At 43.6% G+C, this 16,596-nt stretch overlaps 2 protein-coding genes across 4 annotated transcripts in view; one reads left to right on the forward strand and one right to left on the reverse strand.

The window, feature by feature from the left end:
* TUBGCP6 (tubulin gamma complex component 6) overlaps nucleotides 1-4,243 on the forward strand; it is a 35,292-nt gene extending 31,049 nt beyond the window's left edge. For both annotated transcript variants that reach the window (XM_081927607.1, XM_081927608.1), the window contains exons 24-26: nucleotides 253-466; nucleotides 1,719-1,918; nucleotides 3,786-4,243. In XM_081927607.1, coding sequence (XP_081783733.1) covers nucleotides 253-466; nucleotides 1,719-1,918; nucleotides 3,786-3,877 — 506 coding nt within the window. In that variant the 3' untranslated portion in view covers nucleotides 3,878-4,243. The remainder of the gene's footprint in view (nucleotides 1-252; nucleotides 467-1,718; nucleotides 1,919-3,785) is intronic.
* A 1,078-nt stretch (nucleotides 4,244-5,321) lies between these two features.
* LOC309379037 (angiopoietin-related protein 5-like) lies at nucleotides 5,322-16,094 on the reverse strand. Of its 2 annotated transcripts, XM_081927885.1 has the most exons (7): nucleotides 15,319-16,094; nucleotides 12,462-12,544; nucleotides 11,448-11,472; nucleotides 9,403-9,494; nucleotides 8,416-8,548; nucleotides 7,501-7,686; nucleotides 5,322-5,695 (listed from the first exon to the last, which is right to left on the reverse strand). In XM_081927885.1, the coding sequence occupies exons 1-7, from the start codon at nucleotides 15,368-15,370 to the stop codon at nucleotides 5,400-5,402; spliced, it is 867 nt and encodes a 288-aa protein (XP_081784011.1). In that variant the 5' UTR covers nucleotides 15,371-16,094; the 3' UTR covers nucleotides 5,322-5,399. The 2 variants fall into 2 exon arrangements, with proteins under 2 accessions (XP_081784011.1, XP_081784010.1); XM_081927884.1 differs by lacking the exon at nucleotides 15,319-16,094 and having other exon boundaries at nucleotides 12,462-13,799.
* Between the last annotated feature and the right edge of the window lie 502 nt (nucleotides 16,095-16,596).

The raw sequence follows: 16,596 nt of genomic DNA on the forward strand, positions 1-16,596 counted from the left end.
GGCTACATACTATGACCCCCACGCTAAAAAATCTGACAGCTCCTTTGGGTCCCTTACTGTGATGCCATGCTAAGTGTTTTGTGCCCTTGCAAGACGCCTTCAGAGATTTTTCTGTTTTAAGAACAGTTTAGATTCCCTCCCAAAAAAGTAACTTAAATCATTGTTTTTTTACTGACTGCCCCCATAGGCCACCTGCTACTGTGATCCCAACATGTTTTTTGTGGCTCTTCACAAAATGTTTTGGTTTTTCAGCTCTGGTGAAGCATGCATCCAACTCAGTTCAGTTTCGACAGCTCCAGCTTTATAAGCACGAAATGCAGCACTTTGTGAAAGTTATTCAAGGCTACATTGCCAACCAAATCCTGCACGTGACGTGGTGTGAATTTGGAAATAAACTGTCTTCTGTAGGGAACTTGGAGGAAATCTACAGAACGCATGCTGACTACCTCAACAAAGCCATCTTCCGGTAAGAAGATTTCTTAACAAAGCGTTGCACATTTGCCTTCCCTTGTCTGCATGTAGAGATGGACAATTCTCATGTAACTAGAAAGTTGGGTGGACGTGTCTTGTCTTTACATAGGCTTCTGCCACCAGTTCTGCTGCCATTGTGACGTAGACAGCGAGAGGAACTAGTAGGCCCCACCACTTAGGCATTGCAAATATGGGAACTTGGGCAAAGGGATAGTTGCACTTTGCTTTCAACATATTTGCAAAATCTGAGAAAGAGAACCAGACCATTTCTCTCGCAGACTGCACAATGCCTCTCCCCTCACCCAGCTTATGGACCGAGGAAGGGAAAAGTGAAGTGGGAAGGAGCAGGAAGATGGAGACAGAAATGTCTCCGGAAGCGGTGCCTGTCCTTGGGGGGCCAAGCAGGGAAATTATAGCACAGAAGAGAGCAGAAAAGTCTAAACCTCTAAGCCAGCAGCTTGGCGTGGATGCATATTGTCCCTCCCCAATTATCGACTAATCGTTTGAGGAGAGGGTGATAAGATTCCACCCCAGCTGATCTGCATGGATGTGTATGTCTTTGTGCATTTCCTGTGGGTAGAATGCCACACCCCCACTAGCAGGGCTGGGCAATAACTGCGAGCCAGAGTGACGGGGCTTGTTGAAGCAGAGGGAAGAACAAGCTGTATCACAGCTTGTTTCTCCCTCTGCAGCGGTATCAGGGCACACTGTGATTGTAGTTTCACTCAACAGTATATCGCTGGGGAAACTCATGAGTCGCAGCACCCAGCTGTCGCTTGTTTTCCCCTCAATGCACTGGGCGCTGGTAGCAGAGGGACTCAGGAGGCAGCAGTTTTACCAGCGATATACTACTGAGTGAAGCTGTCATCGTGATCTGCCCCTAAAACCCCTAATAGGCGATAATATAGGCCAGGCCCACCCCTTGGGCAAATGCATCTCTGACTTACAGTAGCAATCTGAAACAAGCTAAGCCTTAGTAAATGCTCTTTAGTACCTGGCTGCATCTAGTCCATCAAAATGTTATTTAGGATAACTATATCCTAGTACTGAAAGGTAAGAAGATACAAAGGACACAAATTCACTATAAAACTGGCACGTTGTCTTTCCTATCCGAAACGATTCAAAAATTGCATCTGCGATCAAACCTCAGCAGGCATGTTCTTTAAGATGCTCCTAAACATTGCTGCAGATGAAAAGTATTGCTGCTTGCTAACTTAATATCAAAACCATCTCTTTTCTTTTGACAGAGGATTGCTGACTGAAAAGGCAGCACCTGTAATGAACATTATTCACAGCATCTTCAGCCTCATTTTGAAGTTCCGTAGCCAGTTAATCTCTCAATCGTGGAGTTTCGATACCAGCAAACAAATGGCTGTTCATCCCAACTTTGGCTTAATGCAGCAGTCTTATAACACGTTCAAGTACTACTCCCATTTCTTATTCAACGGTAAGACTTCTCTTGTTGCAAGGATGGGAACCTGGGGGCTGTCCCCAAACTTCCCACCAGCCTCTGATAGCATGGCCGATGGTAAGGGATGATGGAAGTTGTAGTCTAGCAACTTCTGGTGGAGGGGCACAGTTTCCCCAGCTATATTGTGATGGTTAACTGGTGATATTTCACGCCCAGTCCTAGTCGTGACTGTGTTCCTATTATTTTAAACCAGCCCTCCCCAACCAAATATGCTTCAGATGCTGTTTGACTGCAATTCCTGTCAACTCTGGCCAGCAGGATCAATGTCATGTCTGAACCAGGCCATTGTGTAAAGCTTGCATGATCTTCAACAGGAAGAGGTGCACCTATAGAAGATAACATAGGTTACCTTACATTGGGGTCAGGCTACTTGTCCGTCTTGCCCAGTATTTGTCTCCTCTGGCTGGCAGTACTCTCCAGAATTGCAGACACAGCTCTTTAACATCGCTAGCTTCCTGGATGCTAGAGATTGAACGTTGGCATGTAGAGGATGTGCTCTGCTGTAGTCCTTCCACTTGGCGTTCTGTTTTCAGTCCTATGTATGTTTGCTCAGAATCTGGTGTGCTCAACAGACCTTGCAGCAGTTGTAAGCGAAATCTGTAGAGCACTGTGCTTAATAGAGTTTGTTAGCATGGGCAAGTGAGATAATATTTACAGTGGTGCCCGCAAGACGAACGCCTCGCAAAACGAAAGAGTTTTCCATTTTTGAGTCGTTCCGCAAGACGAATTTCCCTATGGGCTTGCTTCGCAAGAAGAAAGCCCATAGGGAAATCTCCGGGGACCTCTTTTAAATGCTGGCGGTGGGGAGCAAAGCCTTTCGCTCCCCTCCGGCCTTCAGAAGACGTCTAGGAAGGCCGGCAGGGGCCGAAAGGCTTAGTTCCCGACGGCCAGCATTTTAAAAGCGGTCCGGGATAGCAGGGAATTGCGCTGTGCTTTCCCGCTATCCCGGACCGCTTTTAAAATGCTGGCCGTCGGGAACAAAGACTTTTGCCCACCGCCAGCCTTCAGAAGAGGTCCTGGACCTCTTCTGAAGGCCGGCGGGGGGCAAAAGTCTTTGCTCCCCTCCCTTCCCGGGATAGCGGAGAAGCGCAGCGCGTTTCTCCGCTATCCCGACGGCTTTTGAAGGTCCTGGACCTCTTCTGAAGGCCGGCGGGGGGCAAAAGTCTTTGCTCCCCCCCGCCTGCCTTCAAAAGCCGTCGGGATAGCAGAGAAACGGCAGAGAAGTCTCCGCTGTCTCGGGGGCTGTTAAATGCTGGGGGACGGCAGCGAAGGTTTCGCTGCCGCCCCCCAGCATTTTAAAATCACCCCCGGGACAGTGGGGGCTTTTAAAATGCTGGCGGTCGGTAGCAAAGCCCTCCTGTCCCCGGAGCTTGCGGGGCGGGAGGTGGGGAGAAGGGCTTTTCTTCCCACCACCAGCCTTCTGAAGGCTGCCGGTGGGGAAAAAAGCCCTTGTCCCCCCCCCCAAGCCTTCAGAAGAGGTCGGGGGACAGACTGTCCCCAGACCTGGTCTGAAGGCGGTTTCCATAGGAACGCATTGATTGATTTTCAATGCATTCCTATGGGAAACCGTGCTTCGCAAGACGAAAAACTCGCAAGAAGAAAAAACTTGCGGAACGAATTAATTTCGTCTTGCGAGGCACCACTGTACGATAAAAGAGCACAGATGCCTAAACGAATAGGCTCAACTGAAATGAAACCTCTGCTAGGACAAATAAGAGGGCAGCAGCTTGCTTACCTCATTGAGCTTGTGCACACTGTTCAGAGGGACAGAGATTTGCGGCTGACCGATCTGTATATCTCTTGCCATATTAAACAAGTGTTGTCTTATTTTCTCTTCTTACAGTAGTAACTAAGCTTGTAAACAGGGGGTACCAGCCTCACCTGGAAGATTTCCTGTTGCGAATCAACTTTAATAACTACTATAAAGATAACTGAGCTTTCTTAAAATACATCGCAAACCAGTGATAGAACAGACTCAGCTACGTGTTTTCATTAACTGGCACACTGAAAGCTGCCAGTGTCAAGACGCTTCTGTAAAGAAAAGCATGTTTATCAAAGACAATTGAAGGATAGAACGGGATCCATGGAAAATATCATCATAACTAGGAAGATAACGTCATTCCGCCCTGCTTAGCATGGTAGAAGTTTTTATTCTCCTCTGTGCTGCAAAGCATGCTGCCAAGTGCCGATACAGCAATATGTGCATTAGTGTAAATTTGTTAATGTGTATATTTTTCCTAGTAGCATTGTGAAATCTTCTCATGTAAATGTGTAAGAAATAAAAAGCAAAGCAGAAACATACCACTTGGTCGTCAGCAGTGTGTATTACTAACATCACTCTCAGGAAACAGATTTGAGAATAAGAGCAGCAACCCAGTGGAATAGGAAGTTAAAGCACAACTAGTGATGGCCACAGACTCAAGGTTATAACTGGAATGAATCAATCGGTTTATTGGTGTACAAAGCTTAACGGCCTTATCAAATCTGAAAAAAAGCAAATGGCATATTCTGAAAATTGAAGGAAATAAAGCAACAAAGGAATGTGATATAAATTGCATTGCATAAACCAATTTATGGTTTAATGGAATGCACTAATCATTGCATTGACAACAGCAATCAGAGTTAATGACATTGTCTCCTAAATTCCTCCAGCCCATTTAGCTGTAAAACCCAAATTCTAAATTCTCCTAGCTTTGGTAACAACACACTTTTATTCTATCTAGGGCAGTAGGTGAGGATTTTGCGGCCTCCATTCAGCTGGGCAAAGCATACAAAGCTGAGCAGATATCAAGCAACAGTAATAAAACACCCCTGCCCACTAAAATTTTTTTTAAAAAAACTAGCTTGGTTCTTGTGTGCAGTCCTAGCAGCAAAGAAGCCTGCAGTTCTTTTTCAAGGAAGAAAATGGTGGGGGAGCGAAATATTCATCCAAGCAGCACACAAAACGTCTGGTTTTTGCCAGGAGGAGAAATTCCATAAACTTTGAAATTTGGTGCAACTATTTGGGGAATAATCAAAGAGGGAAATTAACTGGTGGGGAGCTGTTGCACTGCTAAGGCACAGATGACACATCTCTACTGTCTTGCCTGTTACTAAGCAAGGTCTTTAATCCTCTCTTTTTGCATTGGGGTTTGATGGAAATATGTGTGGGTTCCTAGCTAATTTGTTCTACAGGGGACAGAAGTAGTACATCTAGGATTATGACTGCACTAAAATAGATGTTCTTTATTGCTGAAATGGTTTTGGCAAAAAGGGAGGGGAAGGGGACTACGTCTACTGAAAAACTAGAAAAATTTCAATCAATTAGCAGAAACTTCATTTCTTAGATCAGTCAGACTTGCTACTTGATTATATGTTACATACGCAGCGATTTGGGATGGTTTAGTACTAAAATTGCTGCAGAAAGGGAAATGAACTCGCAAGCCATCTCAGGCTGGAGAGTCTGACATTGTTACAGCTAAGTACATTTTATCTTGAGTTCACTAAATAGCAGTGAATCAATATTACTCCATGTTTTCCAGTACACGCCAGATACCCAACCTCTACAGCTGTCTTTGGGATGCCACATCCCGTTGAGATCCGCCATGCCGCAGTTACTGAACCACCACCCAGAACCGTAGAGCTCGCCAGCACAGCTGTCGAATGCTTCATCGCCCACAAAACATGGGCCACAGTCGTCATTGTCACTATCAACCGCACTGAAGAAATTGCCATCTTGATTCTCAGAGGGTTCACGCCCTCTGAATGCATCTCCTAAACAAACAAACAAAAAAACCCCCTAAATTTTAGTCTCATTAATTGCCTGCATCAGGGCATTTGGGGCAAAGAGAGGCAAATTCTTATTGGCTTAGTGGTATAATTTGTTTCTTCCACAATACTTCTGCTTTTTGTCTTTTTGGATAGAGTAAATTAATTCTAACTGCCATAACCCTGGAGATGTCAACATGACAACACACCAAAACAAATACACACGTTTTTAAAAGAACAGCAGGCTGTTCTTGAAGCTTTTACAAATTGTATTGAACTCCTTGGTGATTTAACACACCTTTTTACAATCTTAACCACGTTGCGATTAGGAGGTGTCAGTCTAGAGCAGCTGGCATTCTCCACTTGGCTCTGAAACTGCCTTATGGTAACTAAAATGCCCTTGCAAAATATAGTATGAATCAAATTACCAGGTGTTTGCTTCAAGGTAAAGGTAAAGGGACCCCTGACCATTAGGTCCAGTCGTGACCGACTCTGGGGTTGCGACACTCATCTCGCTTTATTGGCCGAGGGAGCCGGTGTACAGCTTCCGGGTCATGTGGCCAGCATGACTAAGCTGCTTCTGGCAAACCAGAGCAGCGCATGGAAATGCCATTTACCTTCCCACTGGAGCGATACCTATTTATCTACTTACACTTTGACGTGCTTTCGAACTGCTAGGTTGGCAGGAGCAGGGACCGAACAACGGGAGCTCACCCCGTTGCGGGGATTCGAACCGCCGACTTTCTGATTGGCAAGTCCTAGGCTCTGTGGTTTAACCCACAGCACCACCCGCGTCCCAACGCAGCCCTAAATTTGTATTGTTTGGTTATCTGAAGAAAAGCAACAAGAGTAGTATGGGCTGAAGCAAGTGTGGGGAGCCTTCAGTCCTTCAGAAGTTACTGAACTACAAGGCTCATTAGGTCAAGCAAACATCGTTATTAAAGGTTGATGAGAGATATAGGGAAGCAACATTTAAAGGGCCAAAAGCTTCCTGCACATGAACTGAAGGCGTAGAAGTGGTAAGATGTCCCTTATCAACTGCCAGAACCTGTGTAGCATCTAAACGGAAGCAACTGGAACAGTCACCTTCATAATACTGTATACCCACACTCTTTGTTCTCCCCCCTTTAAAATAATTGTATAATTCTTATTTTTTACCAAATATAAAATCTATGAACAGATAGAACCCAACTGGGACCATTGCACTCATTTAAGTATTTTGATCCAGAAGACGATTTTCAGAGGGATTTCCCTTTTTGCCCTGCAGACCCTCTCCATTTTCCACTGTGTCCTGGGGAGAGGGTTCCCCAGATCATGTAAGCTGTTTTTCTAGGAGGTGTTGGGGGGGGGGGGGAATCAGCAAAAATTACCTCTCTTATTAGAAGAGGCATCCCCTGGATCAAAATCAATTTTGAAAGTGCAGTTGGGTAAGGACCATATATGAGTTTCCCCTTTCCTTTCCTTAATTTTGCAATTATTTTCAATCACAAAATGTACCGATACGTCTTTCGACTTCTTGCTAAAATTATGCTTATATCCAGCCACTACACACCTATCTAAAGGCAGCTGTATTTATTTAAAACCATGAATGCATTGCTACCAGGCCAGAGTGACTCTAAGTGGCTACAATGGCTCTGGAAGGTTAATCCTGCCTGAGAAGCTGCTTCAGGAAAATCAGAATTTTATTCCAGGGGTGCAACCTACCAATAATGTCTTTGTTTTCCAGCTTACTTGGTTCTGGACCCGATTTTGAGAGATGCTAAACTGGTAAACATGGGAGTCATTGAACACATCATCACTGAATCTCTTACCCACATTCCCTCTGTATTTCCCCAAAGAAAGGCGGTATTTTTCATCTTCGTTGCCAATTTCGAAGGTCTTGTATACAGCATAGCCTTTCTTTCCTTTGCAGTTTCTCATGTCCACTCGGAGCTCGCATTTTTTGTCTCTCTGGTGGGTCAGAGCATGAATGTAGACAAGCCCTAGCCAATGTTCAACTGGAAAATATAAAGTTGTGCTTTCATGTATCCATCGCCAACTGTACATCATCTTGAATGCAAGGAAATAAACGCCTGCAGTTTTGAGACCCACAACAGTTTTCAGCTTCCTACTTAGAGATGTGGGTGGCGCACCACTGAGCCTCTTGGGCTTGCCGATCAGAAGGTCGGCAGTTCGAATCCCCATGATGGGGTGAGCTCCCGCTGTTCAGTCCCAGCTCCTGCCCACCTAGCAGTTCAAAAGCACGTAAAAGTGCAAGTAGATAAATAGGTACCACTCCAGCGGGAAGGTAAACGGCATTTCCGTGCGCTGCTCTGGTTTGCCAGAAGCGGCTTAGTCATGCTGGCATCATGACCCCGAAGCTGTACACCGGCTCCCTCGGCCAATAAAGCAAGATGAGTGCTACAACCCCAGAGTCATCTGCAACTGGACCTAACGGTCAGGGGTCCCTTTACCTTTACTTTCTACTTGTACGTACATGGGAAAGGATCATAGCAGAGGCTTTTGAATGTGGAAGGTCCCAGGTTCAATCCTTGCCACCTCTTGAAAATAATTAGGTGGCAAAATGGGATGGGGTAAAAGACCTCTGCCTGAGACCTTTGAGAAATGCTGCACATGTAGGTTGATTGTTGAAGTCAATCAATAAGATCCATTTGTGCACATATTGTGACGTCTAAAAGTAAGTCCACAGATCAAAAGATTTTAGTTGAGGGGAATAATTTACTTACATTCAACATGGCCAAATCCTTTTTCGTATTCAGACATCCACCTCTGAAAGTTCTCAGGTCCACCATACACCCCTTGTCCATTGCGTCGCTGGATAATAGTCCATCCACCATCGTATCTCTTTTCACAGAATACCTAGAAATTTACGTTGGTAGGTAACCGATCTGAATTATAGGATCCTAAACACAATTGACTATCAAAAGTGGGCAAAGGGAGCCAAGATGGCTTTCCATAGGATTGCGTGAGTTGTGGCACCACCATCCTGGCACTCACCCATCAGAACTCCTGCAAAGTCTGACCAGAGACAACAGGAGTCTAGGGCTCAGCTGTATGCACAAAGGCAGGCCTTAAGGTAACCTGAGGCTGTTTAGGACTTTTCAGGTTAGTATCAGCACTTTAATCTGAAGCCAGAAACCAATAGGTAACCAGTGAACCTGGTGTTGGGTCGGTGTAATATGATTCAGCCATGCTGCACTAACCAACAATCTTATGACTGTATTTTGAACCAAATGGCGTTTCCAAAATATCTAGATACCCCCATGGAGAGAACATTGTAACCAACTTGGATGCAGTTAGGGTACGAGTCAGAATTGCCTTCACCAGGTATGGCCAAACCTAGCAAACCAGATGAAATTTATAAAATATGGCCACAAACACAACTTGAAAATTCAAGGACAATGGTGGCTCCAGATGTGCACCTAAGCTGCACACTTGACCTTTCAGAGGAAGTTTGGAGGCAGGTTGTACACCACCTGCCAGCTCTCTCAATTGACTGAATTAAGTTCTCCTTCCCCCTTGCAGACATTAGTTCGAGTTTCCAATGCCTCTCCAGGATCAGATTATGGAAGTTAGAGGTAGATCTGTGTGCCATCAGTATACAGGCCCAGACCTCCAGATCATGCAGTTGTTCAGAAGACAAGGCATTTGTAAAAACAGGGGCTCTCAATAACACCTGCGGCTCAGAATGTAATTGTAGAACCATACCTTACCTCAAAAGACTTATGAAAATGCTTTGGTTTGATCATGTAAACGCCGCTGAGGAGAGATGCATTGGCAGCAAATATCGCTGTGCAATCAGGTCCTGTAATGGAAAGAATGAGTAAGGCTGATGAGACTCCTGCAGCTCAGAATGTGTGAACAGCAAAATGGAGCCTTGGAATTAAGGGCAGAAGCTGGTTGATAATAAGGTGGAACCTGATAGAATAAGGGCAAAGCTCAGTGGTACCTGATGAGAGTCAAGGGAAGTTGGTGGCTGGGCTTAGGGATGTGTAAATCTGTCAGTTTCGGTTTCTCTGGGTTTCTTCCCATCTTGAGTTCAGTTCTCTACATTTTTATATCAACTAACAAAAGTTCTTTTAAAAAAATCCTTATGAAAATGCATCAGCGTTTAAGCGTTAATTTCTCCCAGTATACACACTGATAGGCTGTTTTGCTTAATACATACATTTTAGTCAATCCATTTCCCCAAATATAACCTATAATTGCATGCTATTTTGCTAATACATGCTTTTATGACACTGAACCTTAGCGTATGCATTTTTGCACAAATTACTAGGCACTGCAAAATTCATAGAGTGCAATTTTCAAAGGCTGGATGTGTTTCAGTTCCTCTGTTTTAGAAAGTGCGGTTCACCTTTATATGTGAACTGAAGATAAATTCTTCCCCACCCCTAGCTGTGCTTAAGGGAAGTGGGGTGAAGCAAATGGCAAAAAGTAATTACTAATTGCATCCAAATATGTAATTACCTATTCTGGTATATTCTGGGGTATTATGAGCCAAGCATGATTTGTTTCAGAAACTTGGGAATTCATGCATTCAACTGAACTTCCAAAGACTCTTCCCTGATAGCGTAGGTTTCTTAGTTAGAAATATATTCAGCCAATGTGTGCAGAATCTCGTGCCGGACCTTCCTGTTAAAGTTGCAAAGTTTGGGGATGAAGCTGGCAGAGATGGAGACACTGGAGGCTGAGATAGCATGTGTGGGCCCAATTCTTCCTCTGTGGGTTTTCCAATGAACACCCAAATAAGGTTTAAAATGTGAGAGACCAGTTTCGTAGCCTCCTCTTGCTCCTAGTTTTTCAGCTGCAACTGTATCTAGCTAGGATGCGATCACAGGCCCAAATGATCCATCTTGTTTCTCAAGGCCGATGATACTGTACTTAAGCAAAAACCACAGCCAGGAATTTTGTGAATTAGCCATAATTTGTCCTTCACACAAGCTGTGTCAGGGTGTGTTTCTTCCCCGGCCCTTGAAGGATCAAACAGTGGTACTTAATTTCAGAGTGATGCAGCACATAGGAATAGCTTCCATTAAGTGCCGTTAATGAAATGCCACTCATCTGCAGCAGTACATGCAGAGAAGAACAAGAAGTCATTCTCCAGCTCTTTTCCTTCCTTATTATCTCTGCTATCAGCCGCTTTTCTGACTGAAGCGTACATCAATGCGAGGAATAAGATCTCTAGCCACTGATGCTTGCAAAGGCCATCAGAACCACCAAAATACTATATAACACTTAATTAAAAAGCAAATAATCCCACCCCCCACTATGTCACATCTTGCCCTGTTTTTCGCAATGACCAACCTCTCCTGTGTTTTCACCACTTTGCTTCCTCTTAAAACTGGTTACAGGAAGTAAAGAGGCTCTGCACTGCAGGGGTTAGACTAGATGACCCCTGGGGTCCCTTCCCAACTCTACAAACAATTATATGACTCTCCATTCAGTTTATTTTATAAGACATCTGAAGGCAGCCCTGTTTAGGGAAGTTTTTAATATTTAATGCTGTATTGTTTTTAACACTCGATTGGAAGATGCCAAGAGTGGCTGGGGAAACTCAGCCAGATGGGCAGGGTATAAATAATAAATTATTAATTATTATTATTATTATTATTATTATTATTATTATTATTATTATTATAAGCTATCGTGAATCAAGGCCCCAGTCACATGTTTATCAAACAGAGATGTGCCCCCACATTGCATGAAAATAGGTTAATGATCATTAAAATATGAACAACAAAAAAACAACACCTACCTTGAGCCACCCGCCGTGGTTGTGCCTGCAGAGATCAAATTATGTTTATATTAGACCGCTACAAACACTGTAAAAATGAAATTGTCTAACTTTACTTATGTACAAAGTTAAGAAACATTCCTGTCTTCATGCAAAAACATCACCCCCCCCCCACGCACTGCTGTACAAAGGTTTATATTTGAGATAAGCAGACCTTACACCAGTGCTATCTTTCATTTTGGAGAAAAGTGGAAATATGCAACTCCCTTGCACCTTTTTGCCCCAGGACTGCTCTCCCCTCTCTCTGCTCAGCCTTCCCCAATCTGTGGCTCTCCAGGTGATGTTGCACTCCAATTTTCAGCAGCACAGCCAATGGCCAGGAAGCTGTAGTCCAACACCTGAAGGGGATCAGGCTAGGGATTGTTGCTCTAGTAGTTTCACCTGGAGGACAGCCAGAAAACTGAGTTTTTAAAGGGGTATTTCCAGATGAAAGGAAGTTATTTCCTCTCCAGTTAGGTAACTTGTGCGGCAGCCTTCTTTAGCAAAGACTGGCATTCAGAGTGAACTCCTTCTGCCACATTTCCTCTCATTCATTCTCTGCTGTTTCCATACTGCCAGAGGCATCGCAGCCAGACAGTAAAAGGGAGGCCCAGTCAAAGAAGTAAAGCTTCAATATTTGGCTTTTCTGCTTCAACCTGGGGTGGGGAATCTCTGGATCAGGGGTCAGCTGTGGTCCTCCAGGCCTCTCTATCCCACTCTCTCTCACCCTCCCTGAGACACACCCCCTCATTCAGACCACTCCCCTCCCCAGGCCTGTTCCACACCCTCCTCAAGTGCCTCTACCTTGCTGGAATGTGTCCCTGAACCATGATTATGCCTCTTACTTACCTGGCTAAGAGCCACGTCCTTTGCTCTACCTGCTTTTGCATCTGGCTCCAGTCCCAGAAGGTCCCCCACAACAATGTGACCCTCAAATGGACAAAAAATTCCCTGCCCTTGGGCATCAATGAAAGTGGCAATAGATTTGTTTACTACCTTTGTCCCGGCTTGCTGAAAATCCAGAATTAATAAAACCCCCGCAATGCTCTTGATCTGGAAACACAGGTTCATTCTCATAACTGAAATAAATAATAATAATAATAATACAGTATAGCTATTGCTTTCCATAGCAAAGTTCAGCTTATATCTGAGAAACCATAGAATCATTACAGCACATACTTGTGGTTCCCAGTTAGCTAAGTACTGCAGGCCCTTTGTTTTTCAAAAGCCAAACCATGGACCCCCTATTTTTGAAAATGTTGATATCTCTATGGTAGTTTTTGGTGAATTTACTATGGCAGTTCCCTAAGAACAGGGTTGACAGTTGTTGGAGGAAACTTGGTTATTAAAATACGGGTACCTGAATGTCTTGGCAAACATACACAATTTTAATCTGGGGGAGGGGGACAACATTGGGGGGAGCTCTAATTTCGCCTGGAGAGCTGGTCCAGTGAGAGTCCAGGCTGGTCCAGTGAGAGCTGGACCATAAAGAAGGCTGATCGCCGAAGAATTGATGCTTTTGAATTATGGTGCTGGAGGAGACTCTTGAGAGTCCCATGGACTGCAAGAAGATCAAACCTATCCATTCTGAAGGAAATCAACCCTGAGTGCTCACTGGAAGGACAGATCCTGAAGCTGAGACTCCAATATTTTGGCCACCTCATGAGAAGACTCCCTGGAAAAGACCCTGATGTTGGGAAAGATGGAGGGCACAAGGAGAAGGGGACGACAGAGGATGAGATGGTTGGATAGTGTTCCCGAAGCTACCAGCATGAGTTTGACCAAACTGCAGGAGGCAGTGGAAGACAGGAGTACCTGGCATGCTCTGATCCATGGGGTCATGAGGAGTCGGACACGACTAAACGACAACAACAGTGCCAGGTGGGTCTAAGGCAAGCCAACAGCTAGGAACCAGAAGCCATGAGGCCAGCAAGCCAGTCAGGACCAAGGAGAAGTCATAATTGTAAGGGAAGCTAGGTGGCAAGAGTCAAGGGGCAAGCCTAGACTGAAGTCAGAGGCAGAGGATAAACCTGGAAGTGGGGTTAAGGAGCAAGCCAGAGACCTTGCTGCTCAAGCAAAGCTCAGGTAGAACAGGAAGCTCTCTTACAATCCTTCCAATTCAGGTGAATTCAGCAGTGAGCATGGAGGGCAGTCAGTCCAGGGCCTGATGGTACATTTTAAATATGGTACATGCTGCTCACAAAGTCCCACATCACATTTAAATTAGCCCTATGGTAAAAACCCCAGATTCACAATACTATATCCACAAGGAAGAATTCTGTCAAGGAAACAGAAGGAGAGTCATTAGGGGACATTAATGGCAAGTGAATAAAGAGGAGTTAACCTCATTTTGTCTCTGAAATGTAAGACTGGTCATAGATCATCCAGCAACAACAGAGGCAAATAACAGTCATGACTGTTCTTATAACATTTTACAGTTATAAATTTGCTGGTGTGATAAATGAGTGTGTGTATGCCTGTCTGGTCATCGATTTGGCACAGACAATGCGAGTTACACTGCGTCAAGGACTAAATGGAGAGAGGAGGAAAAAAGAGATCAGATCCTATGTATTTCTCTGCAAACATGTAATCCACTTCCCACTTACCTGGAAGTTAACTAGACTGAACACAATGGGACTTACTTCAGAGTAGATATGTACAGGATGGTGCTATGAAGTTCCTTCTCCACAATGCTAAGACTAAGAATGGTTATTAAACAGGAAAAACGACAGACAGCAAATACTCTCCACTATGCATAAAATCCCTCCAGATTCATATTAGCAGAACGAGATTTTTGAACGACCCCCCCCCCAAATAAAACACACACAACCTTGTTAGTGAAACCTTTGTCTTGGGTCCACGCCCAAGCACACTTGATCACCTTTCCAGTAGGATTTCCAGAAGGGGAAGGCTGTGTTACTTTGCTGCTACAAACCCAACAGAATGTCTAACGGCAACTTAAAGACTACCAAATGTATTATGGCATAAGCTTTTGTGGACCAGAGCCCACTTCAGCAGATGCATTATCCTAAATTAGCAGATAAATTGGCTGGGGTGGGCAGCAGGGGGAGGAGCGGAGAAGGAAGTGAGGTTATAGGCAAACACAAAAAGTTAGGTTATAGGTAAACACAAAAAGTACAGACTGTGACAATTACATTTAATGTAATTGTCACAGGCTGTACTTTTGCTGGTTTCCGCTAATCTCATTGTTTATAACCTCTACCTCTCCCAAAGCATCTGTATAGACCTGCCAGTTTAGCCTAGCAACATGTCTGCACAAAAACAAATGCCTTAAGTAAATCATTAAACCTGGACCCAAACTTAGTCAAGCTTAGAGTGAACGTACTGGAATTAATAGAGCTGAATAGTTACAACTAACTTCAATCCCATTGATTTCAATGGGTCTACTAAGTGCCAAAATCTGGATCCAAACAGTCTCCCAGGTAGTTCCACAAATCTCTGTTGTTATTTCCCCCAGTAGATGACAATAGATCTCTTTCTGAGACAAGCAGCTCCTAGATTTGGTACAGATGTGTGCAAAGGAGACCCAAAATGCAATGATTGCTCTTCACACACAATGTATTTATGGCAATATATGGCTAGAACGAAAGGAAAATACAAAGTTTCTACTTATGTGCCATTTCTGATCAATGTCTCTTTATGAATGATGGGGAAAAGGTACAAATGTGTAAATAATTACTGATATTTTACTGCTGATGTCTGATTGTATTTCATTGCATCTGGGACTGCAGAAGCAAAGGGGAAAGGGCCTCCAACTGCTATGCCGGCAAAAATGCCACCAAGGGAAGATCAGCCTACCCCCAACTGCATATAACACCCATTCATAACTCACCACCTATAGAAATGCTCTCTTCCCATCTTTTCTCTTTTTTCCTGCATGTCATTGTGAGCCTGATTGTCAGTGCCTATCTTTCTCTCTCTAAAAAAACGACACAAGCCTTTTTTGGGAGACAATCCTCTGAAAAGTGGGGTGAAATACAGTAAATAAGTAATTAACAAAGATCCAGAAACTTCAGCATTGGATTTCTCAGAAATATAACGACAATGGACATACCTGCGAGTAGTGAACATTTTAATAATTTCTCAGATTTCTTAATTAGTCTAAAAATAACACAGTACAAACTTATAATATAAGCATGGTCAAAATAATTTATTTTCAATGAACACAGCTCAGGATACTAGATTTCAGATTTTTGCTATTATTTGCTGAATGAGTAAATGTCCACAACATCCTTCAAAAGGTATAGAGTGCAATACTTAAAAGTATCATAAAAACATTCACGTGGCGTGTTTTTATTGCTAAAACTGCATAAAAAGTAAGTAATTTTGATTGTGAGCAACAGGTATTCCATTCACAACAGCTGACCTGAGCACTGTTTTTTTAATTTAAAACTCTACAGAAGACCCTCAGAAGCCACAATTAAGATCTGCTAACAGCAAGACCAATTAATAATAGCCCTATTCATTCATTTGTGTGTACAGAACTCTAAATTAAAAGCAAGAAAAGTTTAGCAGTTGTTTGCAAAAATTCCTGCGCCTGCCATTTGTCAATAACTCACATCAACGTATTATTTTCCAACTGCTAGTCTACGTTTACATTATAAGGCAGAAAGACACTCCAGTACATTCCTACTGATTTTAAAGGGATACTGACTATAAAGAACAGACCTTAGTACTACAGTCACAGCCTTCAGGATGTATTGGAGCAACACCTCTTTTAACACATCTCTGAAGAACAGCCATGTTTTCATGCAGCTGTTTCGATGAAGCTGAAATAAGCTTTAAGTTAAAATATAACTCAATTGCCACAAAAGGCAAAAAGCGCGAGAACGGAAGACTTTCCATGAGGTAGCAAAGTTGTTTACATAGGAAATAAATAGGTTATCTGAGATGCAAGAGTGAAAGCATACGTCATTTGAAGGCATTGTTCAAATACAAAGCAATTTATACATTATACATTTTGGCAAAAATTAACCTGTTGACTCATGCTCTTTACTGTCAATGCTGAACACCTACAGGAGGCAGAGGGGAGTAATTTCCCCACTATTCCAACAATTGGTGCTGTCAGCATGGAGCCTCTTTTTGTGGGATTGCATTAACTATTCCTGAT

Source organism: Podarcis melisellensis (genome assembly GCF_964234715.1).
Source record: "Podarcis melisellensis genome assembly, chromosome: 10".
NCBI lineage: Eukaryota > Metazoa > Chordata > Lepidosauria > Squamata > Lacertidae > Podarcis > Podarcis melisellensis.